General features: G+C 41.0%; 4 protein-coding genes across 9 annotated transcripts; 2 read left to right on the top strand and 2 right to left on the bottom strand.

Annotated features, from left to right (window-relative positions):
• The first annotated feature begins 97 nt into the window (after nucleotides 1-97).
• tbc1d10c (TBC1 domain family, member 10C) lies at nucleotides 98-6,839 on the top strand. Of its 4 annotated transcripts, none has more exons than XM_037261416.1 (11): nucleotides 98-325; nucleotides 450-632; nucleotides 1,589-1,696; nucleotides 2,087-2,186; nucleotides 2,265-2,372; nucleotides 2,584-2,690; nucleotides 2,788-2,902; nucleotides 2,992-3,057; nucleotides 3,269-3,458; nucleotides 4,023-4,180; nucleotides 4,991-6,839. In XM_037261416.1, the coding sequence occupies exons 2-11, from the start codon at nucleotides 493-495 to the stop codon at nucleotides 6,590-6,592; spliced, it is 2,694 nt and encodes an 897-aa protein (XP_037117311.1). In that variant the 5' UTR covers nucleotides 98-325; nucleotides 450-492; the 3' UTR covers nucleotides 6,593-6,839. The 4 variants fall into 4 exon arrangements, with proteins under 4 accessions (XP_037117311.1, XP_037117314.1, XP_037117312.1 ...); XM_037261419.1 differs by lacking the exon at nucleotides 1,589-1,696 and adding an exon at nucleotides 757-831 and having other exon boundaries at nucleotides 100-325; XM_037261417.1 differs by lacking the exon at nucleotides 1,589-1,696 and having other exon boundaries at nucleotides 100-325.
• rad9a (RAD9 checkpoint clamp component A) lies at nucleotides 6,672-10,001 on the bottom strand. 2 transcript variants are annotated; one of them, XM_037261445.1, is made up of 12 exons: nucleotides 9,754-10,001; nucleotides 9,596-9,669; nucleotides 9,419-9,492; nucleotides 9,284-9,332; nucleotides 9,036-9,150; nucleotides 8,807-8,906; nucleotides 8,449-8,555; nucleotides 8,214-8,320; nucleotides 8,061-8,125; nucleotides 7,870-7,959; nucleotides 7,604-7,805; nucleotides 6,672-7,031 (listed from the first exon to the last, which is right to left on the bottom strand). In XM_037261445.1, exons 1-12 carry the CDS (start codon nucleotides 9,785-9,787, stop codon nucleotides 6,909-6,911), a joined length of 1,140 nt encoding a protein of 379 aa, XP_037117340.1. In that variant the 5' UTR covers nucleotides 9,788-10,001; the 3' UTR covers nucleotides 6,672-6,908. The 2 variants fall into 2 exon arrangements, with proteins under 2 accessions (XP_037117340.1, XP_037117341.1); XM_037261446.1 differs by lacking the exons at nucleotides 9,419-9,492; nucleotides 9,754-10,001 and having other exon boundaries at nucleotides 9,596-9,618.
• A 739-nt stretch (nucleotides 10,002-10,740) lies between these two features.
• zgc:113229 (uncharacterized protein LOC550612 homolog) lies at nucleotides 10,741-16,543 on the top strand. Of its 2 annotated transcripts, XM_037261434.1 has the most exons (7): nucleotides 10,742-10,985; nucleotides 11,169-11,945; nucleotides 12,009-12,133; nucleotides 13,390-13,789; nucleotides 14,125-14,233; nucleotides 14,317-14,492; nucleotides 14,822-16,543. In XM_037261434.1, exons 2-7 carry the CDS (start codon nucleotides 11,169-11,171, stop codon nucleotides 15,062-15,064), a joined length of 1,830 nt encoding a protein of 609 aa, XP_037117329.1. In that variant the 5' UTR covers nucleotides 10,742-10,985; the 3' UTR covers nucleotides 15,065-16,543. The 2 variants fall into 2 exon arrangements, with proteins under 2 accessions (XP_037117330.1, XP_037117329.1); XM_037261435.1 differs by having other exon boundaries at nucleotides 10,741-11,945; nucleotides 14,125-14,188; nucleotides 14,314-14,492.
• Nucleotides 16,544-18,191: 1,648 nt separating this feature from the next.
• Nucleotides 18,192-23,041, bottom strand: p2rx3a (purinergic receptor P2X, ligand-gated ion channel, 3a). The gene is made up of 12 exons (XM_037261444.1): nucleotides 22,742-23,041; nucleotides 21,892-22,027; nucleotides 21,740-21,811; nucleotides 21,172-21,241; nucleotides 20,783-20,879; nucleotides 20,626-20,703; nucleotides 20,412-20,553; nucleotides 19,971-20,107; nucleotides 19,812-19,905; nucleotides 19,551-19,616; nucleotides 19,392-19,469; nucleotides 18,192-19,313 (listed from the first exon to the last, which is right to left on the bottom strand). Exons 1-12 carry the CDS (start codon nucleotides 22,864-22,866, stop codon nucleotides 19,173-19,175), a joined length of 1,236 nt encoding a protein of 411 aa, XP_037117339.1. The 5' UTR covers nucleotides 22,867-23,041; the 3' UTR covers nucleotides 18,192-19,172.
• Between the last annotated feature and the right edge of the window lie 2,078 nt (nucleotides 23,042-25,119).

Here is a 25,119-nt window from a genome sequence, read left to right as displayed (position 1 = left end):
TGGATTATGTTAAAGAGGAAAATATATGCAAAAAAATCATTTTATAAAGTATGTGTGGGGGGGTGCATTGTTACTCACACTGATGTCATGATGAATGTGTCATCTTCCAGCAAAAAATATGCCCCTGACAAGTTTATTTTCCATAAAAACCCACGTGGTTTAGTTACAGAGAAGTAGATTTGAGGCAAGACCCTGCCCTGCGTCAGCAACAGTGGGAGATGGCAGCAGAGAGAAGAGGAAGTTGTTAATTTTCCACTGCCACAGAATCTCAGTCATCTTCAGTTCAGTGACTTTCAGTGATGAAGCAGGGCGGACATGCCAGAAGGTAATTAATTCCTTTTAAATGTATGTTGAACGACTCTTATGTTGTTTAGTTCCAAGGTGGGAAGTGTTCTAAGACTACATGCTTAAGGTTGAACCTTTTTTTTTTTTTAATGTATTTTTCAAAGCTTGAAATAAGTTTCATCATCTCTCATCTCGTCTTCCAATGAAATGCTGAGGACATCGAGTCGTGGAGGTCTAAATATGTCCAGTGATGAGGAAAGTTCTGGATCTGATGCGGGGTCAGGGTTCAGTCCTAAACTTCAGACAGACCGCTTTGGCTTCATAGTGTTGAATGGATCTGAAACCAGGTAAGCAGTTCCTCCTTCGCGATTGTTGGTAGCCTCACTTCTGATTGACTGTTCATGTTCATTAAGCAGATATTGATTAATTGATTAGTTATGATTTTTTTGTTTTCAAACAATGACATCAAAGGAATGCAATCTAGTAGTTAGCACGTCATCTCCCTCACAGTTCCCTCAAATCTCAGGATGTTCTCCGTGTGTTTGGGTGGGTTCTCTTCAGGTACCCTGGCTTCCACCAAAATTCCCAAAACGTGATAGTTAGGTCAACAACTCAGTAAAAAGTGTAATATTATTGAGGTACTAGGTTTATTTTCTATGTCATTCCAAATCTGCCAAAAATGGTTAGGCCTACTCAAATTCTGGTACAAGACCTGTGCAAGTGCAATCAAGCTGTCTACCATCTAGTGTTGGATATTTCTACTTAAAACTATATTGTGGGAGATAGGGCCCAGGTCAGAATGTAATTCACGGCTATTCTAATTGCAGTGGGGGAAAAAATATATTACTGTACATGTTATTAAACCCCCAAACTTGTTGAATAAGTGGTACACTGCCAGTAAACGTGACCATGGGTGTTAGTTCGCAAAATCATCTACAAAAAAGGTTGATAAACCTCCAATATGCATTTTTCATTAAAACACGATGATAAACATGTTTATAATAACTATTGTTTTTTTGTTTTGTTTTTTAAATCAAGGTGCCATTCAGTGTGGTCACCAGTTGCACATCCTTGCATGGTCTATGCCATAGGCTCTATGGACTTTGAAATTCACATTGTGCTCTTTAGTAAAAACATGATTATCAGCAAAGTGTATTTTTCCCCCTCGTTTTTTGGGGCACATAACTAGCACAAGCTTTTAACAATAAATATGCGTTTCATGGAAGTAAGAAAGTTAAACGTCACCCAAGCTGACGCACAACTGAAGTCCAAGTGATATGTAGGTATTTGTTTTCATACTCGGAGTCGTGACTGACAACACCCTAACCTGTAACCATGGAGCCATCGCACTGCCGCCGTGTGGTTTTCCTGTTTCCTGTCCTACTTCTGGAGGGCTCAGCACTGAAATCAAGTCTTGCGAGCAGCAACACTGCACAACTGTTTTATTACAATACTTAGTACAATACTTAGTTTGATGCTATGAGCAGAATGTCTTGGGACATTGGAACATGTTTGAGAGCTTATACTGTACAGCTGGAAATTGTCCAATGTCACCGAAATTGGCCAGGAAGTTATTTATTTATAAATGTTTCACCTTTTTTCATCTATCTATGCCACTGACGTATAGTGACAGTCAGCTCAATGCTCTTCTACCTGATGACAAATATCTCTTTTTCTTTCTTGTATGCCTTGGCTCAGTTTTTCTGTACTATTTTGTGATTATATGTTTACGTGATTAACATGATGGCATTTCATGATGTTTCAGAGGGAAGTGAAATGTCATTTGCTTGTTTGTCATCAGGATTGTGGGTCCACATCCTCAATTAGTCAGGCAGAGGGAAGCCAAGTGGATCAACATCATAGACCAATGGCAGAGCATCTTGATGAAGAAGACTAACATGGTGTGTAGTTTGATTCAATGCTCCAAATTAAGATGAATGGCTGTCATACTGGTAGACACCCATATGACCTTTCCACAGATCAAAGTGCAGTGTCAAAAAGGCATCCCAACTTCTCTTCGAGCAAAGTGTTGGCCTTTGCTGTGCGGCGCCACCAATAGGATGGACCAAAACAAACCACTTTTCCAGGTATAAAACAAAACATGACCGTGTCAGTCAAACATACAACTAAAAGTTCAAGATGCATGCAGCAATGAGCGATTTTCAATGTGAATCCTCAAAATGATTATGTATTACATTTAAAAACCCAATCTAGTTTAAATTCAATTAACATCTCTCACTGATTTATCTTTTAGTTAATCACGCTATTTATTTACTTTGGCTTTTTTTTCTGTGTCAGTCTCTGGACTCACAAGTCGCTCTGCAGAAGTGGGTGGACATAATCAACAGGGATCTGGACCGACAGTTTCCGTTCCACGAGATGTTCCGCTCCAAGGACGGACATGGGTACGGGACCTTTCCTCTGACGCTGTTATACAGAAAAGACATGAAGCCCATCAAAGGCAACTTTATCAGATTGTAATGGTGTTTCATGTGCATTTAGGCAGCAAGGTTTGTTCCAGGTGTTAAAAGCATACACTCAGTACCAACCAGGGGAAGGTTACTGCCAAGCACAAGGGCCAGTGGCCGCTGTTCTCCTGATGAACATGCCTGCAGAGGTAGTTGCAATTATAATTGTCTAATTAGCACATACAGTAAAATGTCAAATGCGATTTTGATGTCATCTTATGAAAGCTACTCCTGGCAGGAGGCCTTTTGGTGTCTGGTCCAGATTAGTGAGCACTACCTACCTGGGTACTACAGTCCTCTATTGGTGAGTATGCCCTGTTTCTCAACGTGTAGTGACCCAAGGAACATATGCTCAATTAATGATGTGTGTTGACACTGGGAAATAATTTAATTGTTCCGCTTCTCTATAAACATTGCTGGCTCAAACAGTGGAAGAAAGATACATTATTTGAAGTAACTAAATAATAATTGTTAGACCAGTTAGGACATAAATATGAACTTCACGTGTGGTGCAGGAGGGAGTCTTATTCGATGCAACCATGCTGACCTGGGTTTTGAAAAAGACGTGTCCATCGGCATACAAACATCTGCGGCGCCACGAGGTGGAGCCCCTCATGTTTGCCACAGATTGGTTGATGTGTTTGTTCACGCGCCATCTACCCTTCAACGCTCTCCTCCGAGTGTGGGACCTGTTTTTCTGCAATGGTAAATTCCTGATTCACACTGACAAAACATGAAATAAGTGCTGTGCCTCAAAATTTACCTGCAAAATTTCACGAGATACAATAACGCACAAGTCCGGAAGACCTGAGAGGATAATGCTCAGTTTTGCTCAACACTATTGGAGGAATGATCCTTTAAAGGAGACATGTGGACAATTGACTTTTTAATGACTTTTATAAAAGTAACAGGGGTCTCTGGACCAATTTTTAATACAGTGAACCCCTGATGTTTGCTAAAAGGTTTACAATTGCCGATAATTGCCATAAGCCCACGACAAAACATTACAAAAAGCTCCTCAATTCACTTCAGCATAGTTCCATGGCACCAGGATGCCACAAGATGGTGCCAAAGCTCCACTGTTTTTGCTTTAGTAACTTGTGAAATAAACGCGTAATACCAATTGCCTTATGACAGGATTTGGTTGTAAAATAAGACACTTGAGATGGTTTTCTGTGTGTGTGTGTGTGTGTGTGTGTGTGTGTGTGTGTGTGTGTGTGTGTGTGTGTGTGTGTGTGTGTCCCTGTCACACCCATTTTGTGCTGCCAGGGGTGAGAGTGCTGCTGCAGGTGGCGGTAGTGCTGGTGCGTCGCGTGCTGGGACGAGCCGAACAGAGAAAGCAGTGCCAGGACCAGATGGAGACTCTGCAGAGGCTGAGGGACGTCAGGTGTGAGGTCGAAAAAGAGGACGACGCATTCATAGCAGAGGTAAGGCATGAGACATTGACAGGACCTTTAGGCAGGATGGCAGAGAATCTTTTTTATATTGGGACGTTTCAGTTTTTGTGATGTTCTCCAAGGGACACCCTAAATTCATGAAAAAAATAATAAGGGCTGGTCGATTAATCAATTTGATCAGTTAATTAAAATTGTTGCAGCTTCCATAATTCCTGGTTTACCTGCACATCTCACACTAACTGCATAGCTACAAACAGAGAAATTAGTTTACAAAAGTGCAGTCAATGTTACCAAGTTAACAACTTTATGAGCCCTTTAACGATTACTTTTAACTAGTGACTGCATTTCCTGCAAACAGGCAATGTGAGCACAATTATTTTCATTTTACATACTATGTTTACATTACCGTTCAAACGTTTGGGGTCACTTAGAAATGTCCTTATTTTTTTAAATAAAATTTCTATTTTTTCAATGAGATAACGTTCAAACTAATAAGAAATACACTCTATACATTGTTAATGTGGTAAATGATTATTCTAGCTGCAAACGTCTGTGTTTTAATGCAATATCTACATAGGTATATAAAGGCCCATTTCCAACAACCATCCCTCCAGTGTTCTAATGGTCCATTGAGTTTGCTAATTGTGTTAGAAGGCTAATGGATGATTAGAAAACCCTTGTGCAATTATGTTAGTTTTCATGGAAAACACTAAATTGTCTGGATGACCCCAAACTTTGGAACGGTAGTGTATATAGGTTTAAACACACATAAACACGGTTATCTATCATCATAAATAGTTTTACTCTTACAAATCAGATAAAAATATGTTGATATTGCAGGTGTGTGCCGTGCCACTTTCCTCCAGTGATTTGGAGAAACACACAGAGAAGGAGCTGGCAAAGTGGAAAAAAGACAGACCCTCATCGACCTTTGACCCTCGAGGTCGCTGCCATGGATACCGTATGGCGTGGGAGAGGGCTCAACTGAACCAGGCGGAGGTGGACAGGAAAGCAAGAGAGACGGGAAACCTCTCTGTGCCTCTTGCCCGCTCGGCCTCCCACCTGTCGCTGTCCCCTTCGCTTCTTCACAAGAAGTGGAGCAGCAGGGGGAACGTCAGAGTACAGAGGGTCGGGGGAGGAGTTACAAGGTATCACTCAATGGGAGCAAATGATTGGAGAAGTGACAATGAGTTGAATTTGGCGATGGGACTAGAGCATAAAGCAAAACACAGACAAAACTCTGACGAAAAGAAGAAAGTGGCAAGTGCGATGACAGAAATGACCCAATGTACAAATGGACAAAATCGTCCTTTGCCTGTTGAACACACCTCTTGCAAGGACCCAAAGAAAGACCACATACACATGCGCGGAGACTGTATAGATGAGGTAAGAAATCAGATTGCGACAAAACCTAGAGCGGAGGTAACTTTAAACATGAATGCCACAAAATCAGAGTTAGGCATGAACAATGTGGCTAAGACAGACACAGTTGATGAAATAGCAACGTCTGAGCTCCAAACATGTCGAGAATTGGATCAGGACAAGTCTATTCAAGCTGTCAACAGGCATGTTGTCATGGTGATTGAAAGGAGCTTGTCACAGGAAGAAAACCACCACAGGACTGAATCGTTAACAGAAATCAACCTGGAAGCGCAGACCGAGAGACAAACTGACGTCCTGGCACAAACTCAAAACGATGAGGTCGGGAAACACGCAACCATGCAGCAGCAATTAGATGACGTTCAAAATCGTGCCAGGTTTTGCTCCACAAATACGACCTGTATGACCTCGCTTCAATGCATCCATCAGATAGAAAGAACAAGTGAAGCATGTTCTCCTTGTTGTCAGACAGAAAGCAACAACACAAATGAACCAAAAGAATCACATAAGGAAATAATTCCCTGCCTGAAACAAGCCTCTGTGAACGGGGCACCCCACTTTTCTGGTGACATTTGCATCCGTAAGTCCTCCGGCTCCCGCGGCTCAAAATTAACGCGACACCTGTCAGAAGATCTCTTCACTGACCCCGCTGCTCAAAGCGTAAATGCCAAACCTCCGGACCACAGTGCTCATGAGAGCAAACCTCCTGAGCCGGCTAAACATTTCAGTATTTTCCGCAGGCAGCCCAAAAAGTACGCAGAGGAGGGCACAGCTAAAATCCAAATCCCCACCATCTTGATCCAGGATTTTAGTGATGGTATGGAAATACTGGTTGAGGAGGAGGACAAGGAGCAAGTGAACTCCAGGGAGAGGAGGAGGTGGTGGCAGCGTAAGCAAGCACAGAAGGACAAAAAGGATGAAAAGTTGAGGAAAAACAAAGAGAAAGAGGTAAAGAAAGCAAACCAAAGAGAGAGGAGAAAACCACAAACGAGAGGAAAAAGTTTTCAGGTGCAAAGAGAGACAATGAAATGTTCCCCTTCTTATGCTGAAGCGTACTTTTAGTATATCCTCTGCTTCTTGTTCAAATTGGGTTAATGAGTTCAAATGCTTAGCTACTGTAAATGAACAGAATCCTGTTATCTTTCTTTTGTTTGGTTTATTTTGAGGAAAATATTTTCATCTTTGCAAAAGAAACTCAAAAGTCCTTCATGTCTAGTTTCAACATGATTGCCAGTTCACAATGTAACCCTATAATAATAACAATAAAAAAATAAGTTTATACTTTACACGGGCAGGTGCTCTCCACAACGTTATCTCAGGCTATCACTTAAGAAATGGAAAATGAACAAAGAATTTTTTCAACGCACAGTCAGTCTAGTTACGTGTCGTCCTCACTGTCACTGGCGAGCACTTCCTGGTTGCTCAGTCGCTGAGTGCTCAGTCGCTGAGTGTTCATCTGAGACGACAGCGGAAGCACCGATCCAAACAACAAGGAACAGAACTGTGACAGTACACAACAGGAAAAGAGAAACTGTCAGAATTTCATCAGACTTTTCTTAAGAGCATTTTATTTTTCTAGTCAATGTTATATTCTAACTAAAGTGGTCCCTTGGGATATAGTGAACAACTCTTAAAAAAAGAGGCTGTTAAAGGGAATTTTGCAAGACTTGTCTATACATTAAAATGTTCTCCGTGATCTCAATCGGCGATTCGATAATAAATATTGCACTGTGGAATATGAGTTAAGCAGCAAAAGCCACATGTTAAAATCCATCTCAGGCGGTGACCCCAGTGGCCAAGGCACACAAACTAGATGGAAGCATACAATTATTTCAATAGTATATGATTTTATAAAGTACAAAATTATAATGTTATTTTTCTAACTTGAAAAAAAACACACGACTTGTTTTTTTGGAGGGGAGTCTGGAATTGATTAAAGGTATTTCCAAATGAAAATTATTACGAATTTTGAGTTACGACTGTGGTCACGGAACAAATTAAAATCTCTAGGGACCCATTGTACGTGTTTATATGGAGAGTGGAGAAATGAACTTTTTACGTGGAGAAACGCACCTTCTTATTTGGTGGCTCATATATTTCTGCTGTTTCCTCTTCCTCCTCTTGTTCACTGTGCAGCCCTGTCCTGTGATGAGCTCCCATCTGCCGCTTTGAACTTGTGGAGTCCGCTGTGGATGGACCTGCCACCATACTGGTATCCATGGCGATGAGGTAGGAGTCCATGTCGTCGTTCATGCAGTCGTCAGGAGGAGGGACACTGGAGGAAAGATGATGAGAATGAAGAAGTTAGACATTTTTTAAGTTTGGTTGATGTCTGTTACCTTTTTGTTTCGTTTCTGGTATTTTCTGAAAGCGTGGCCAGCACAAAGTTTCCTTCCAGGACGCTGTCTGATACCGAGAGCACAAGAGGGCTGAAACATACCCACACAAAGACACAGGCACGTATCAATAAACGACAGTGATGTCCATTCAGTTAACATCGCTTCTTGAGTGAACATGCATGCATGCATACCTGCCCGGCTCATCGAAGTACATGGAAATAGGGAAACCTGTATTCTCAGCAAAAAATAGCAAACCCTGCCAGAGAGATGACGTCAATTAACCCTGCTCTCCTATTTTTTCCAAATGAGACTCAGTTAAAAAATCTCTTTAGTTCTCCTCTCACCCGTAGTTCCTTTAGGCAGAAGGTTATGCTGATGTGAGCTTGGGCAGCAAAATGTTCAAACTCGTCGGAGGCCAGACACAGTTCGGTAAACATGGCCTTGGAATGTGCTGAGAGAGAGAGAGGGAAAAAAAAAACTCTCAACATGAAAGCGAAGACAGACGAATCCATTTTGACATCATTTTAAGAACGATTGCGACAATCAATATAACGTAAGAAAACAAAACTCGGGAATCACCTAATTCCTCATCCACATGATTTCTGAGCCACATTCGCTCATCGCTGACAGAAAGAGTCACTTCTTCCAGAGATGGTGAGAAATGTGCAACTGTGTCCAGAAGCAACCTCAGAAAGACAAGGCAACACTTGATGAATTTCATTTTGTATAGTTTCTCTATTGCTTTCAGATGTTTATGTGCCAATTGCAGTTTCTTCATGATGATCAAAAATAAGAGTCGATTAATTTAATAATCTATTAGCTGTTGATTAATAGATTCATCTCTATTATCTAGTATTGGTAACTGGTATCAGTCAGTACTCAAACGTAAAGTAAGTATTTTCAGTATGAAAAGTGGTATCGGTGTGAAACAACAAACCTTGGAATGGCTCGAAGTACATTTCTGCAGCTGTCCTTATCAAATACCGCTTGTAAGCTCTCACTGTCCTGGAAAGACAGGTTGTAAGTCTTCAAGAGGCCTGGCGATAGCAAAACAGTGATGGTATGCAAATTAACGGAGACTGAAATCTCAGAATGAAATGATGAATTGTTTCACTCATGCGAGCGTAATGTCAGCCAACGGGGAGGAGGAGGTGACGTGACCGCACCGTATTTGCAATGCAGTGTAAAGATGAGGCGATCCTTTTGCTCATCCAGATGGATGTGACACTTTTCCACATTTTTTTCCAGAGATGCCATCGATCTGAATACTGCCTGCACGCTCTGGATATTTGCATATGACAAACACACAGAGACACGTGTGCGCACACATACACAACAGATGCACATATACACGAAAAGACATTCAGAACTATGGACTGCAACATTATCACGGAACTTTCATTTCCTAACACACCTTTATTAACATCCTGCAGCGGAAGGCATGGCCATTGGGGACAATGTACCTGCACAAAAACAAAAGGAGAGGGACACTTGGTGTCAAAATATCCCACGCATGGACACACGCACACAGTCTACCCATGGTCTGCACCTGCTGAAGAAGAGAGGCGAAAACAGGAAGCAACCATAAGCCGACCGAGAAGAGTTCACAGACCGCAGAGCGAGCTAGAACAGTAAGAGAAAGAAAACAGCATACATTCAGAACAGCAGCACTCATAATATGGAAAGTGTCTCGCTGCGAGAAGTTGAATCATTTGGCGAAATTTACCCCATTATCTTTCTGAGGCTCGACGTAGAGCTCCTCTCCAATTCTGGACAAGGAGTGGATGGCTTTGGCCAATACTGGACGGTATATGCACAGAGAATATACTTAGAGCTTGCAAAAAAATAATAACAGCAAGGCATGAAATGAATGTAAGCGTTTACCTTTCACGTTTCCACTCGTCACAACGCAGTCCATTTCTATAAGAACAGTCCTTTTACTAGCAACTAAACGAGCAAGCTCCCTACTAAGGAGGAACAGCAGAGATTTGCGCAGCTGGAGAATGTATTCCGTATGCCGTAGTCATAGTATGTTTTGGAAGATACTTTGTTTTGTTAATCTAGAAATGACCGGACTGGAACAATCACACTGTGCATCTGTTGTTTACGCCGCCACAAATCACTTCCGCCCTGTGGACCAATCGGAATAACAGACTATCAAATAGGGCGTGTTTTTACCATACGCATGCGCATCAAACCTCATGAAATAAATGGCCATCTATCAATTTGAACATAAACTATTTCGGATTTTTTATTTTTTTTTCCAACTAAACATTGGATAATATTCAGTTAACATCATTTGTCATTTTCTAGTTTGATTTCTAGCCACATATACTTGTGTCATATACTAAAAACTTATGTGAAACCTCCCCTCAAAAACAAACAAAAATCCGGTTTACTTCTACAAAATTGAAACAAAGCATAACATAACTGTATTAACAATTTTAAATAATGATAATATTTTCAAGATGCTTAGTGCAAACTTCTTTTTTTCTGTTATGAATGGCAAACTTAATGTCATTTTAAAGTCAATCATTCACTAAGGTTTCCACAAGTTCACTATGAAGAAATAGCCGATAGAGGCCGACTCATCCCTAATAATCAACTCCATAAAGAGGCTATTTATATTTTTTGTTCCACAAAGCAGCACACTTTGACATTTTATTATTACTATTAATATATAAAACACCCAAGGCAAATAGGTATCAGGTGCTCTCAAGATGCTCTCTCCACCACACAGCTGAAAGCATGGATAAAACTATAAATAAAAAAAATAAAGTGAGAGAGCACTTGTTGTCAAGAGCCAATTATCTCACCTCACCGGTCTTTCTTGTTAGTCAGCTTTGGCGTTCCACCAAGCACCAGGAACGTGCTGCCTCTCCTCCCATCACTGGGTGCGTGCGACTGCTTGAGTGGAGAGGAGCCACTGGACCCTGTGCAGAAAGACAAACGTGACAAATCTAGGGACACCAGAGCTTGACTCAGCTGCTATATCGACAAAAATGGCTAAGAATCAGGGGCAAAAAATATGCACAGGTTGAGATAGAGTATGATAAGAAGCTCTCACTTGTGGAACGGTGGATTTATTATGCTTGCTGAAGAAGTCTGAGAAAAAGGTAAAGAAATCATGGAAACCGACTGGAATAAGTCCAAAATGGATAACAACCATTCAGAGATTCTTTTAAACAACATTTACTCTGTTTTCAACCACTTTTCTGAATGAACTGTGTATGGGTGTGTTTTGTTTCATGTCATCTGTGAACGCTTTAGGACTTAATGTCTTACAATTTTTTAATTAGATGTCTCAGTTGAGCAATCCACCAAACAGTCAGGCGTTACTGCAGTCCATGTTGGAGAGACTGAAACTCCAGCCTGGAAGAGAAAGGCATGCACAAGAACATCCGGGTGAACTGCTCGCCCCTGCCCCCACATGGGCGACAGATGGAGTGGGATCGATCCAAAACCGCAAGAAACAAAGTGATGCCCTTACAAATGGCTTCGTGTTTGGTGATCCTGAAAAAAGATTCGAGGTATCTTCTGTGGAAAGTACTCTTAGCCCCAAAGCTGAAGAGAGACTTCACGGCTTTGAACAATACAAAAGTCACCTTCTCTTCCCACCCCAAAGAGACAAGAGCCACACGGGTGTCGATAAGGTGTCGACGAACATCACGTTGTCTCAGATCTCCAATTCGTCAACAGGACAACACTTGTCGACAAAAGGTCTTCCTTCCTCGGAAAGAACGGATACCGGGGTGCAACAGGACAACATATTTGGAAATAAAGAGCCAGACCGTGGATTTCAACACAATGTCCATGACTGGTCATGGGGAAGCACTGATTTTACTGTGGACAATCAAGGGAATAAACCATTTCATGCTGTAAATGGAGGATTTGGAGATTTGTCTAAATGGAGAGACATGCATATGATTCCTCATAAAGGTAGCAGCATGACCAAGAGAAACCAACGATCATCAGAAAACAAAGCAAGGAGATGGACTCGGAAACTCAAGGAGAGATGGCTGGAAAGGCCTGGCAAAAAAGGGAAAGAGGAGTCCGAGGAGGATGGGACGAGCATGGTGAGTTATAGATAGTTAATTCATTTCCACTCACGAGTCTAAAATGCTCTTTATGATCCCCAGAGTTCAACACAAAGCCATCTTATCAGCACATTAAATCAAGACACAGAAAGGAACCTCCCATTGGCAGGAAGCGGTGAAAACCCCACCGCGCCATCAGAGGATGACGCGATTGATGCATTTGTCAGGTGATTAATCTGCAGTACTGTACTTGAATTGATTGCAGCAGTCTGTCAAACACTAGCTGAAAGTTCTTTCGGATCCTGAACCTCTAAAGCGAAATATGTACGATGTTTGTGAAATGTTTTCATATTATCACTGTGATTATATCGTTGGGCTATTTTCTTCCGTCGTTTTGTTTGATGTGTATCACACTCTAGTCACTTACAAGCTCCTAAAACAACGGGAACAATCCAGTTGAGATTGATTCAATGCCAGGATGAATTACAACACTCACAGGCGTACTCAAGTACCGTAATTTTCGGACTATAAGTCGCACCGGAGTATAAGTCGCACCAGCCATAAAATGCCCAAAAATGTGAAAAAAAACATATATAAGTCGCTCCGGAGTATAAGTCGCATTTTGGGGGGCAATTTATTCGACAAAATCCAACACCAAGAACAGACATGAACGAGCAACAACAGGCTAAACAATACGGTATGCTAACGTGACAAACACAAACGAGGAGCTGAGAACGGGCCTGACGTAACATTCAGTTATTTAAAAAAAACTATTACATAAATAACACGTTTATAAAACCATCTGTGTCACTCCAATTCATTAAATCCATCGATCGTCCTTTGTCAACAATGCCGTGTGCCGCGCCGCAGTTCAAATTATTCCACAGGCCCATATAACGATATATAAACTATATTTTAAATAACTATCACATAAACAACAATATTATCAAACCGTTTGTGTCACTCCAAATCATTAAATCCATCGATCAAATTTCTCGTCCTTTATGTCATCCTGGTGACAGAGGACATGTCCAGAGGATATGGCGCTTTAAAGTGTTAATTATTTTATTTGATTTTTTCTCTCTATTTTTCATGTTTTGAATATGTTCAAGATAAAGCTATCAAAGCATGTGAAGTGATCAACTATACTAAAAATAACATGTGAAGTGGTCAACTATACTTGTAAGTAAGTGATGTGTTAATGATCAAGTAATAATTTGTGAAAAAAAACATATATAAGTCGCTCCTGAGTATAAGTTGCCCCCCCCACCCAAACTATGGAAAAAACCGCAACTTATAGTCCGAAAATTACGGTAATTGTGCAACAGTCAATTGACAAATGAGTGAAATGAAAATGCTCGGGATGTGTTGTTTTTGCGTTGTTTTGTAACACTTTCATTGACCAGACTTATCATTTACGTTTGTAGGAAAGCGCCTATTGTCATGTATTTGCAACTTCAAGTTTGATTTTCTTTTCCTTCAGATCAAGTGACGACTTTCAGTTTGCCTTCAGCTCAGGCAGCTTGCTGGAGGAGATTGTCTCGGGCCAAGAGTGGGCCAAGTTCCTTAATGCTGACTTGTCGGTCTCCTCAACTGCCCAGGGAACACCGGAGAAGACGCTGAGTAGCCTGGATGTCACGCCTAAACAAAATCATAATGGTCCGTCCGTTTTTGCTAGCCACCAGTCAGGAGGGTTGAACAGGCAGCGGAGGTTCAGCAGTAGTAACTTGCCAGTTCCCGTCAGAGCGAATTCTCCGGAAACACCTACGCAGAACAGCACAGTGGACAGTGAAACTGATCAATCAGAGCCAATGGAACAAGGTCAAACTCAAACGCAACAGAAGCAGGAGGGACTCCCACAAGCAAGAACTTCCACTGTTGAGGTTAGATACCACTGAACTGTTCATGGTGCAGTCCAACAAGAATGAATGATATAGCAACAAAGTGTTTCCCAAGCTTTATTGAGCCGCGGCACATTCTTTACATTGTACCCTCTACCATCTTGTGGGCCAGCATTTCATTGTTCGGCCTGTCACTACACAGATAGACAGATAAGCATAAAGGTATTCTGTAGTAAATCAGTTTCAGAAAAATGACATGTATCTGGATCATTTCTCAGGACACTCCTAATGAGTTCTCACATTGGTTGGGAATCACTGCATTGCCGAACAAATGTAAGAATAAATCATATTTTGCATCCTATACGCTTATCTTCCAGCGTGCAGACATTCTAGATGACTCGCCGCCGACCAACCGAGTCAACCGGAAGCGACAATATCAATCAGCGGAGATGAGCCCCAGACGAGAGGGACAACAAGGACTGGAAGGTCAGAACTGAAATCATATATAGGAGTGAGGATATGATGGATGTAAGTTATGGGTGGAAACTGTATTCGTTCTTTTGTTGCAGAGAAGTTGCCAAACAGCCATGAGATGGGCGATGCAGAGGTGCATGACACCCCACCCTTCTTGAACCCAAACAGATCTTCCGCATCTCCTGCTCCCTCCCATTTTCCTCCTTGTGGTCCCGTGCCCCGCGGAATCCTCAGACACACCAATTCAGATTCCTCCTTGGAAAGCAAAAGGGTAAGGAATTCGGAGGTGGAGTACCCCACGGCGAATCTCGCTGTTTGTCACAAAACTCAGAGGAGCGGTGTCCTCGACTCAGATTTATTCAATTATTAAAACTCTATGCACATCCACAATAGCATTACGAAATGTATGGTGACACTATTAAAAGAAATTAAGGCTCATGGTAAATGCTGTGTGGAGGCATTGATTGTGTGCTCTAGCAGTAGGCCATATTCAGGTTCTGGTTTCATTTTGTTGCTCTTATGTATGTGACAGAATGCACTGACAAATAAGTGAATTCAAACTTTTTTTTTCTCAACTGGATACCTCTTCCTCTGCTTCAGAGACGAGTGGAGCCCAACCGGCGAGTTCATTTTGCAGAGACAGTTCAGGTGATTCCACCGCTTGATGTGAATGTGGATATCTGTGACTCAGAGGACGAATACGGAACAGAACTAGGATCAGAAGAAGTGGAGGATGAGGAGCATGTAGCAGCAGAGGAAAAGAAGGAGGAGCCAACACGTCGACCTGCTCTTCCTGCATGGATACGGGCCCTGAAGAAAAGGAACAGTGGCAAGAAACACTGATAGCCATGCAGTGAAACCTGTCTTGTACTCATTTATTTAAACTACACGTTGACACACCTATTTATGGGATCTAATAAAATACTATGCAGTGTGTATACATTTGAACAGAAACAAAAAGGTATTAGCTGAACAATGTTTATTATTATGGTTGTTTGCAGTGGCATAGAATTGCATCCATCTATCTATTTGTATACCTCTACATCTTTCTAGCTTCCTAAATGATGCCATGCAATTCCACACCACTGCAATTCACACCGGCATTGATAAACATTATTCAATTAAATACCATTAAAAGTGCACTCCTAAATTGTTTTTGTAATACAATATAGTACATATATTTGAAAATAATTGCTGAAAACATGCAAAAGACTGAGAAGTAGTAGAAGTAGTACTGAACTGTGGAGCTATTGCTATAGTTAGCCTACTTTTTATGACTCGGCCCAGTTGCCTACAACCCCAAAATACATCTTCTCTTGATGACATAATTAACAGAACATTTTATTGTCGTTATTTAAACCCACAAGTGAGAAGGTGATGCGGCGAACGAGCCTGCCACCCCTTTGATGAAAGTCCCTGAAGCTTGTTAACTCTTGTGCCTCTCATCGTGGCTTGAAAAGCCAGTAAGATCAATTCCAGTCATACATTAAACGGAACATATAATTACGCTCTTCTATCTAAAGACATATTTCACATCACAGGGACCTCTCCGTCAGTGTCAATCAAAATTAGCTGTGTAAAGACAGAATTTTTGATACAGATCTTTGTCTCATGTCATTATATTGTGCAGATGGTCATAATTTCGTGATTGGTCGATGTATAAAACACACTCACCACTTCATTGTGTTCACTTGCACAATCTAACAATGTCATGGTCTTTCTGAAACTAATGCACAGTTTGGATTGATAGTGCCAGTATTAATGAACAATATTTGTAGTTGCGTACATACTAAGAGACATTTCTAATATTTAGTAACACAAAAGCGGGCAATATATAATTTAATCGTCCCTCAAGTGTCTTGCAGTGGGTCACAACAGGTACCAAGTGACTGGTTTGTGTAATTTTATTTGCCTCACAATACTGTAAGCACTTATGACTTGCCTTAATGGTTCTCCAGGATGCCTCCACCAAAGTGGCACTTATTTCAAAACTTACGTGAGCTATATGCCGCAACCATGCGGCTTTGTCCTTATTACAAGGATGTTCACCAAAATCTCAAAACTCAAGCATCTTTTATAATCTAAAAGGACTCGTTATTCCACCTGAACTTGTTGTTTGCTCGATATCAGTTTTTTTCTTTTGGATGAGGAGTCATTGTTATTTTAGTGGACAAGTTAAAGCTCCAATAAGCTTTGAGAGTGTTGCATCATTATGACAGTGGCAGCCCATGTTACAATATGTTGAAGGAATTTGCTGATGGAGATAATGCAAGTATTGTTTCTTGTAATTTTATTTCTTTATTAAAAGTATTTTTTGCTCAGCTTTTTTTTTGGTTAGTCTTCACTCTTACCATTCACAACCTATGCACTCATTAGGTTACTTGGTAATTGAAAGATTGAAGTGCTCTGACTTCTATCTTTTTAAGTAAGGATGTAGCAGATTTTAGCTGAAGTGGCCAGCATGCTGAGGAAATGTTTAAGGCAAAAGAAAAAAAATCTCGAAAAATCTCAAAGTTGTTATAAGCGAAGACAACTTTCTGGAAACGAAACATACACTTATGATTTACCTTCACAGGCCACATAAAAGGATGTTGTGAGCCAGACCTGGCCCCCGGCCGGGCCTGGAGTTTGACACCTGTGATTTAAACCATTATTTTAAGTGGGTGACATTATGTGCCCTGTTTGACACCTATGATTTAGCCCATTATTTTAAGAGGGTAACATTATGTGCCCTGTGATTACGTCACAACCAGTTCAGGGTGCGCCCCTTTTCTTGCCCAAATGTCAGTTGCCATAGGCTTGACTCCAGCTTACCCGCGTGCAAGTTGTGCAACGCTAATGAGTAAAGGCGGGATACAAAAAAGTACAGACGGACAAGGAGCAGCAAGAAGTCCTTGTCTTGAGTAAAAGATGCTTCTTTCCCAAAGACAGCAAAGTACAACTATTGTCATGTCCAACATGCAAGACAGGCAGCCTGACTTTTATCTACCCTTTCAAGTTTAATCATGAGGACCCACAATCAGAGTTGAAGAGTGGAACCAATTTTAGCCACACCTCATGATGCAATGAAGACCTGCATTTCTGACAGATCTGGAAAATTATTAAATGATGACATTAGATCACAGTAAACCAGATTTGATTAGTCTCTTAATGGGCACGTTTGCATCGTTGGTTTTGATTGTTAATCATAATTTTTATTATCAATCTATTTTTTAAAAATGAGTCCCTACAAACTCAAGTTCTTTTACCTCACAATAAGAGGTTTTGCTATCCATTTTCATATGCTAATGCATATTAAAACGTAGCTCCTTGCCCTTTAAAAGACTACGACCAGCTACAATCCAAGCTCCACCACGGAAACCTAAGCTCGAAATAACCAATATTATTTACATTTGCATTCATGCCTTTCCGATTGGTTTCAGTGACAATGAGAAAGCATTCAGTGAGTTAGAGTACTTAATGGTACTGTCATTTCCTTTATATGCATGATCTTGATTGCTGTGATCAGATTAGTGCATCAAACCTTGTGGCTAACATCTGTCAATTCTTCAGAGGCCTCCCTTCACAGTCAGTGTCTTGGCTCAATCCCAATCAGAGCCATAAAGAGCATCTTAGTTGATCTAATAGCCACTTGGTGAAAGGAGCCCGTCTCCATTTCAACATTTGCCGTGTGTTTATAACAGACAATCATGTTAGTACTATCTGAAATGAAATTGTGGATGTGACAAATAAACAGAAATTCCTTGTGATAATGCAATTTTCTACTCAACAAAGTAGGGAAATTCACATTAGTCCATTAGGGCTCAGCCGGCCATGATTGACCAGAGAGCGACTAATAATGGTCCATTTGGAAATCTCAAGCCTCAAGTTGCCACGCTCATGCACGCACAGACACACACATACAAGCACAGTTCAAAGAAGTGGAGGGAGCTCATTCTTGTGTATATCTGTCACAATGTCCAAACAACGATGAGGACAAAGACACACAATATTTATTTTGTGCCACGAAGAGAGGAATTACTGCAAGTATGTTTTATGCCTTGCTTCTTATAATGACTCATTTAAGCAAAGCAAACAAGAGACAACTGTCATAGCATGGAGTTTGCTTGGGTTCATAACCAAAAGGGCGAAAAATCGGTTATGCTGATATACAGGTGCGACTGGAAAAGCACCTCATGTTACTGCAATACTTATTTACAATAAATTATGTTCTCGACCTCAGCGTGTGATTTTTGTTTTGTTACCTGTGCTGTACGGCTTGCATGTTTTTTGGGTTTGCTTGCGTGACGTTTACAATACAAGTCGGAGGGCACCGACGTTAAGGTCGGTCGACAGCAGAGGGCGGTCAATTGTCAAATTGCCTGCTTGCCCTCTGAGATGGATGAAAAACGGGTGGATTCATCTGCTAAAGTTTTCTTCCACCAACACAAGCAGAATACCGTGCTTAGAATAGTGGGGGCATATTATCGCAATGTTTTTTCAAATTTTAGTTCTCTTTTAACTTAGAATAACTCTGTAGCTTATCTTTATTTTCCCAACACTGAATCTGAGCGCTTCAGTGAGTTGAAGTTTTGTCGTACAATTGTGGTTTGGTTCATGTAGTGTGTTAGAAAATTGGGTGGCTCATTGAGTGATTCTTGACGTTGTGTATGAGTTTGTTCTTCTGCATGCATCTTGTGAGTTAACAATTAAAAACATGATTTAACGATTAATTAATGTTTCCCCTCTGAGTTTCATTACTAGAAACACCTCTAACAAAGTTCCAACCAAAAGGGCAAAATCCTGCGGGCGTTGGTCTTGCATGTTTACGTCTTGATTTGCTTATCATAAATACTCCGTAATGTGCAGTCCGTCTTTACACAATTCCTTAAGCTTATTGAACAAAATCTGCAGGATCCACAGTCACGAAAAGACTTAATGATTGGTGGGAACAGCAAGAGGTTCTGTTGTGTCAAACGGGCTGATCAGCAGTGGCCAGAGAATGGGCTCCAGAGTCGCAGGAGCGTTTCATAACTTCTTTGATGGACATTTGGCTGCTGGGGCTCGGAGCGAGGGATGCTTCCATCTGAGCCTCTATCTGAGCCTCCGACACCTAAAGACGTGGGTGGAAAAAAAGTTACAAAACGCAGATTACAGGCGATTGTGAGCTCAATGTCATGCTTGCTTTTACCTCTTCAAATTTCTTGGCCTTGTATTGCTTTGCTCCTTTGAGGAAGTTCAGCAGGATGAGGTCACAAAGAACTGTACCCTGCCAAAACCAGAAACTCAAGTGAAGATAATGGCAACACTGAATAAAAAGCATGATCATTTTCATGATTTGGAAACTTACAAGTCCAATGGAAGTGAAGGCAGCGACCACGTTGATTAATGTTGGGATCGTGTCAAACTTTCCCGCCTAAAACCAGAAAATAAGGAAATCAAAGTCTTGCAAAAGTGCGTCTATAATTTCTAGGACTGCTGAGGGGCACACAAATAATCTCGGGGACGTTAATCAGGTAAGTAGTGCAATTTCAACATGACTTCAACAATGTACTTGCATACAGTTCCGGTGCACAGTGCTACTTCAAACCACGGTGATCAACTGACTCACTTTGCCGGTGACCATGACATCAAAGCGGATGGCGAAAGCTTTGTGCAATGTCCGATATTCAGTACCGTTCAGCGTCTTAAAATATTTGGCAAACCTACATAAAGAGAAACGTCAGAAAAGGGAATGAAACGGCGCGGGATGAGCGAATGAGCAACCTACCGGAAGTTGAAACCTTTGGAGATGGCGTTTTTGGCAAAAGGAGCATCCAGTCGGGTAAAGGAATACTTGGGCACGCAATACTCAATGTCCAGATCGAGATTACACTTCCACTCAATATTTATTCCAATTTCACCACCCTGGAAAAGGAGGCCGGACATAAATGTGCTTTGAATGAAATCATGAGAGGCAGAGAAGTTAGACACAACACAAGATAAATATTGCGGGTAATACACGAAATATGGCATAAAACATCATAAAGCAGTTTCATTAAACGTGGAGGAAAATAATTTTCAGAAAGCAATCCCAGGGAGAGCATGCAAACTCCACACAGGAAGGCCGGAGTCCAGATTCAAACCCCAAATGCAATGTGCATATGCTAACCACATTTTCACTGAGCTTAATTTGACCCCAGAAAAATAAAATAATGAATCTGAGGAAGACCTCTGTAGCCAGGCTGGTCACATTCTGTCCAGTGTATTCCAGAATGTCGCCCACAGCAAAGATGGGGCAGAAGGGGTTGGTGTCGGGGTTGTATTTACATCTCTTTATCTCACTAGACGTCATGTTGGATGGAAAATTTCCTCTGGGGGAGAAATGCTCCAGTCGGTTACGATGTAAAAAGTCATATACTGTGCGACAAACGAATGCAACCTACCTGGTGATGTTGAAGAGAGGGAAACGGATGCTGTTCTTGATGAAGATCGTGAAGTGTTTCACGTCCTCCATTGCTTCACTGCAGGAGCATGAGGACACAAGGAGGATGAGAAGAGAGCAAAGCGCACATTCCAGCACATTCGAGAGATATGTCTCACATTTGAATCTTGTCATTCTCGACGGGACACCATCCCTCCACCTCACACTGACCTTTGGACTCGTTTTCGTTGCGAAGACAAAAACCAGTAATCTTCCCTGGCGCATCAGAGGGGGGAATTGAGGGATTAGTGAAGTGAGACGACAGAAGCCTATGTTCAAATCTTGCTAGTGCTTTTAAAACGACAAAAAACTTTAAAACATCAAACCAAAAGCGTTTTATTTGTGCAAGAATTTGAGGCTGGAACAATTTCATGTCCCAAAATTTCCCAAGGGAAATCTGTTTTGAAATGAGAACAACTTTGAAAGCCAACTGGCATCACAGAACCGATTGGGCTTGACTTTGGAGGTTCTGCTGTCATCATTTCCACAAAAAGAAAATGTCTTTTACCGTTTGTAAGGATGGAATCAATATGCTGCTCACAGTCGTCGTCTGTCTCACAGCTGTAGCTCTTCCCATTCTGAAACATGCAAAGAAGCATGATGACATTATGAAAACCTGAATGAGAAGAAGCTTTGGAACCAGCTCTAAAAATCCATCCAAGAAAATTTCACTTGCATCTCTGATGATCAAATTTAGTCCAGGTTTGCTGACCATGTTTCAGGCAGAACAAAGATGCTTTCATGACCGTTCAAATCTGTGCTGCACAATCTTCTATTTCACTTCTCCACTAGAAAGTTCTTCTTTGCCAATGGTATGCTTCAGTGACAGTATTATTTTTGACTTGAGAGGTTCCCCTAAGAATTTGTTGACCAGTGTTTTTATATAAATTAAAGACTCATGAGACATAACCTGGAGAACAATGCCGTGAGTAGACAGAATTAAAAAAAAGTGACTATTGTGTTACGTGATACACTCGATTCCCTGTTTGGGTTCATCGCACAACTTGTGGCTCCCAAAGAGTATCAGGAGTGCAAAATATAAAACACTACAATGGTAAAACAAATTATTGCCTCACCTCTCCACATTTTCCTTGGAACTGATTCTCCGTGATGATAAGTTTAGTCATGATGCAGAACACAGCTGCACCCTGCACACACACACACCAATGAGAATACTTGACGAGGTAACAAACATTTTGCCTTTGCAAAAAAGTCAAAGTCGTCATACCTGTTGGGGGAAGACGTAGTCGGCCACATCCATGGTGCGGTTTTGATGGGAGCCGAAGCCCTTCACTTTAGTTATGACGGATGACTCTATGCCGGTATCGGACAACTGGTAGGCTTTCTCGTGGATAAACACCCAGCTGCATGGAGTGTTTAAAATCAATGTTTCAACGCTACCACTACTATAACTATATCACTGATGTCACATAGTCAACTGTCACAAACTTTGACTGATTAAAATTTGTTGACTTAATCCAATCATCCGCCTATCTAGCGGATGTATACTCCTCATAAAATTTGCAGGTGAGCTAGATCCTATCCCAGCAAATTTTGGGAACTCCAGTTTCTTCCCACATTCCCAAAAAACAACCGAAAGAAAATTGGTACAAAATGTCAATTAATGAGAGCTTTCTTCTGTGCTTTCCAATGTGGCCAAAGAAATCTTGCATATATTTGCACTGCCAAAGAAGTATTTAGAAATATGTAGTATGATAATAATGTTAGCCGAATAGGAAAAGTAATTTTTACCTTCTTGTCACAATATCAATTTCAAGAAATAGCACAGTGCTCCTGAAAAGTATTTTTTTCGGTCCAGGGTAGCAGTTGCGGTAATTGGCAAAGTTGAATCAAGGTAACGAGACAATTCTTGTCTGATCATGTTTTTCTTTGTTTCCAAAAACATTTTAAACTTAAGCAATTGTCATAGTTGTCAAGTAAAAAAGAAAGGCTATTGTCACAGATTGCACTACCCTCGCAATGCAAATATTATTTTTAAACATGAAATGTCATATTTTCTGCGAACGTGCCCGTCCGAGTGACCAGCACAGACACGGTGGCTGCCCCCAATCACTCACCCAATGAAGTAAGAGATGATGAAGACCTGCACGACTCTGTTGATGATGCCCACAGACCAGCTCTTGACCACCACAGATTTGGTGGTCTCGTAGGTGAAAAAGTCCGTAACCCAGCCCCACACCATGGTGGTCTTGCTGGAAACCAACCCTCACTTCTCAATGGAAAATTTCTGTGGAAAAGATGCGGGAACTGGCTCGCTACAAACGGACTTCTCGTTCAAGACTAACCTGGGCTCAGCTGAAATTTATTGAAGATGTGGCTGATGGTTGTCCCACTTCTTCTGCTACTCCATCGCTGGACCTCCCCTTCCTCTGTGCAAATGAGGGGATGAAAGTATCCCTCCCTCTTTGTCCTCATTCTCATTTTCCATTTACCACAAACGCCCAATGCCAGTGTATGCATTTGCACAACAGACAACAGACTTTGTTCAATAGGTTTCACATAATAATAATCACAATAATAATAGAGTGCCCTTTCTTGTGGGCAGCCTAGGGTGCACTTGTGCCACCATCATGTTGTCCGAGAAACATTTTAAAATAAACCACATGGATTATTACATGGTTGAATTATTTTGGCAAAGGAAAGGTGTTCAATAACACGCAGAATTTTAAATAGTAAATAGGAACAAGCCTTTTGTGTACATCTTTTGTAGATCTTTTTAATACAAATCAAAAAATTTTACAAATAATATTGGAGCAGTCAAAATGACTGCTATGGTCATTCCAGTAGTTGCAGAATTCTGGGAGACCGAGTGTTAAACATCACATAAAGTACAAATCAAATAAATTTGATTCCAAGCCGTCATTCTAAATGCATTGTAATACATTTCAAAGTGTAGCATAATTGCCAATAACAGCGACATACGATAGGACCACTTCTCAATACATTTGGCAGCATTAATGCTTGAGATAATGCGGTCACGCAATGACAGTGTATGTGTGTGTGTGTGTTCAATTGGAGTGTCATTTCTTAAGTGGATCCATTATGTTTGTGGTCAGTTCATTGTAATGTGATCCATGACCAAATACATGTTCATACTTGGCCGTTCGTGGGTGGCCGAAATCCCAAATGTAGACCATTAGACTTCCTGTTGTAGATCGAGTGGAACCTAATTCGTTTGTTTTTAGCCCGGATGAAAATGAAGGTGGTATGTCTTCTTTAGTAATGAGGAAAGGCATTGTGGTCGTGCAACTTCTGACTGCCTACGAGATGAGCATGCCTACACATTGATCGTAGCCCATGATGGAAAGAAATGCTGTGGTCTGAACATCAGAGTGAAACATTCAACGTAAGGGGAATTAGGGCCATAATTGCCAATTTTGAACTGAAATTATTTGTAATGGTACATGATTAAGTTGCAATAGAACATCTTTATGCTACAAGAATGTCATTATAGGAGATACTAATTGAAATAAGAGAATAGTCACATTTTTCCACATAAAAAACTTTACATTAAGATTAAAAAAAAAGTTCTGTCATGTGGAAAAGTTCTGATATGAGAAAAATGTGGTAGGTGACTCAAAAAACAATAGAAACATTTTTTTACTTTCAGTGTTTTTCCAGTTACTTTGAACTGTCAACTATTAGTTTAGCATTTATTTTATTTTATTTTATTTTATTGAATGTTATCAAAGTCCTAAGAATTTCATCCGTTCAAGCGAAAATATGTTCTGATTGCATTTGTCCTCCATGGAGCAGATTGGTATCTTGGTGTTGAATTTTTAAAAAATGCTTTAATTTTAGAAAACAATCACATTTTCTGCCTATTTTCTGACACTTCGGCCCAAACCAGAAAGTGAATCATAATTAGTGTTTTCTGCACTGTCAATCTGAAATGTCCTCTTTTTGAATTGAAAAAAAAACCCCCAGCAATCAAAACATTATTTTTGAAAGACTGCACCAGGCACATGTGCTGCCCAGCCTTCCAATCTCTCAAATATTTACTGACTTCTTTCTTCTGAAATGAGCCATAAAAGTGGAAGTGACAATGTGATTATGTGACAACATTCTGCCAAACGGATGATGAACAGGAGGAGGCCACTCAGGGATCAGCCAACAGGAAGTGCAGGGAGAACAACTCATCACGGAAATTGGAGTCAGAGTGGTGGGAGACCAACCACACACGCAGGGAGTGTTTGCATCTTAAAAACCAAGCTCTTGAACCTCAGGGGGAAAAAAAGCTGCCTTTTAACAAACCTCCATATACTTAGGCATCATCAGCCTCCCGTTTGAAACCAAATCTCTCCACTACCGCCTGTGTCACCGGCCGACTTCCCGCCGGTAGAGCACACTCGCAAACCGCCTGCCTGGTTAATTTGGCCTGATGCACAACGCCACAGTGCAATGAATCCCGCGGGAGTTTTTCAAAGGGGTGGAC

Source organism: Syngnathus acus, chromosome 10, assembly GCF_901709675.1.
Source record: "Syngnathus acus chromosome 10, fSynAcu1.2, whole genome shotgun sequence".
Taxonomy (NCBI): domain Eukaryota; kingdom Metazoa; phylum Chordata; class Actinopteri; order Syngnathiformes; family Syngnathidae; genus Syngnathus; species Syngnathus acus.
Note: the sequence above shows the minus strand (reverse complement) of the source record. Positions and strands in the feature narration are given on the sequence as shown.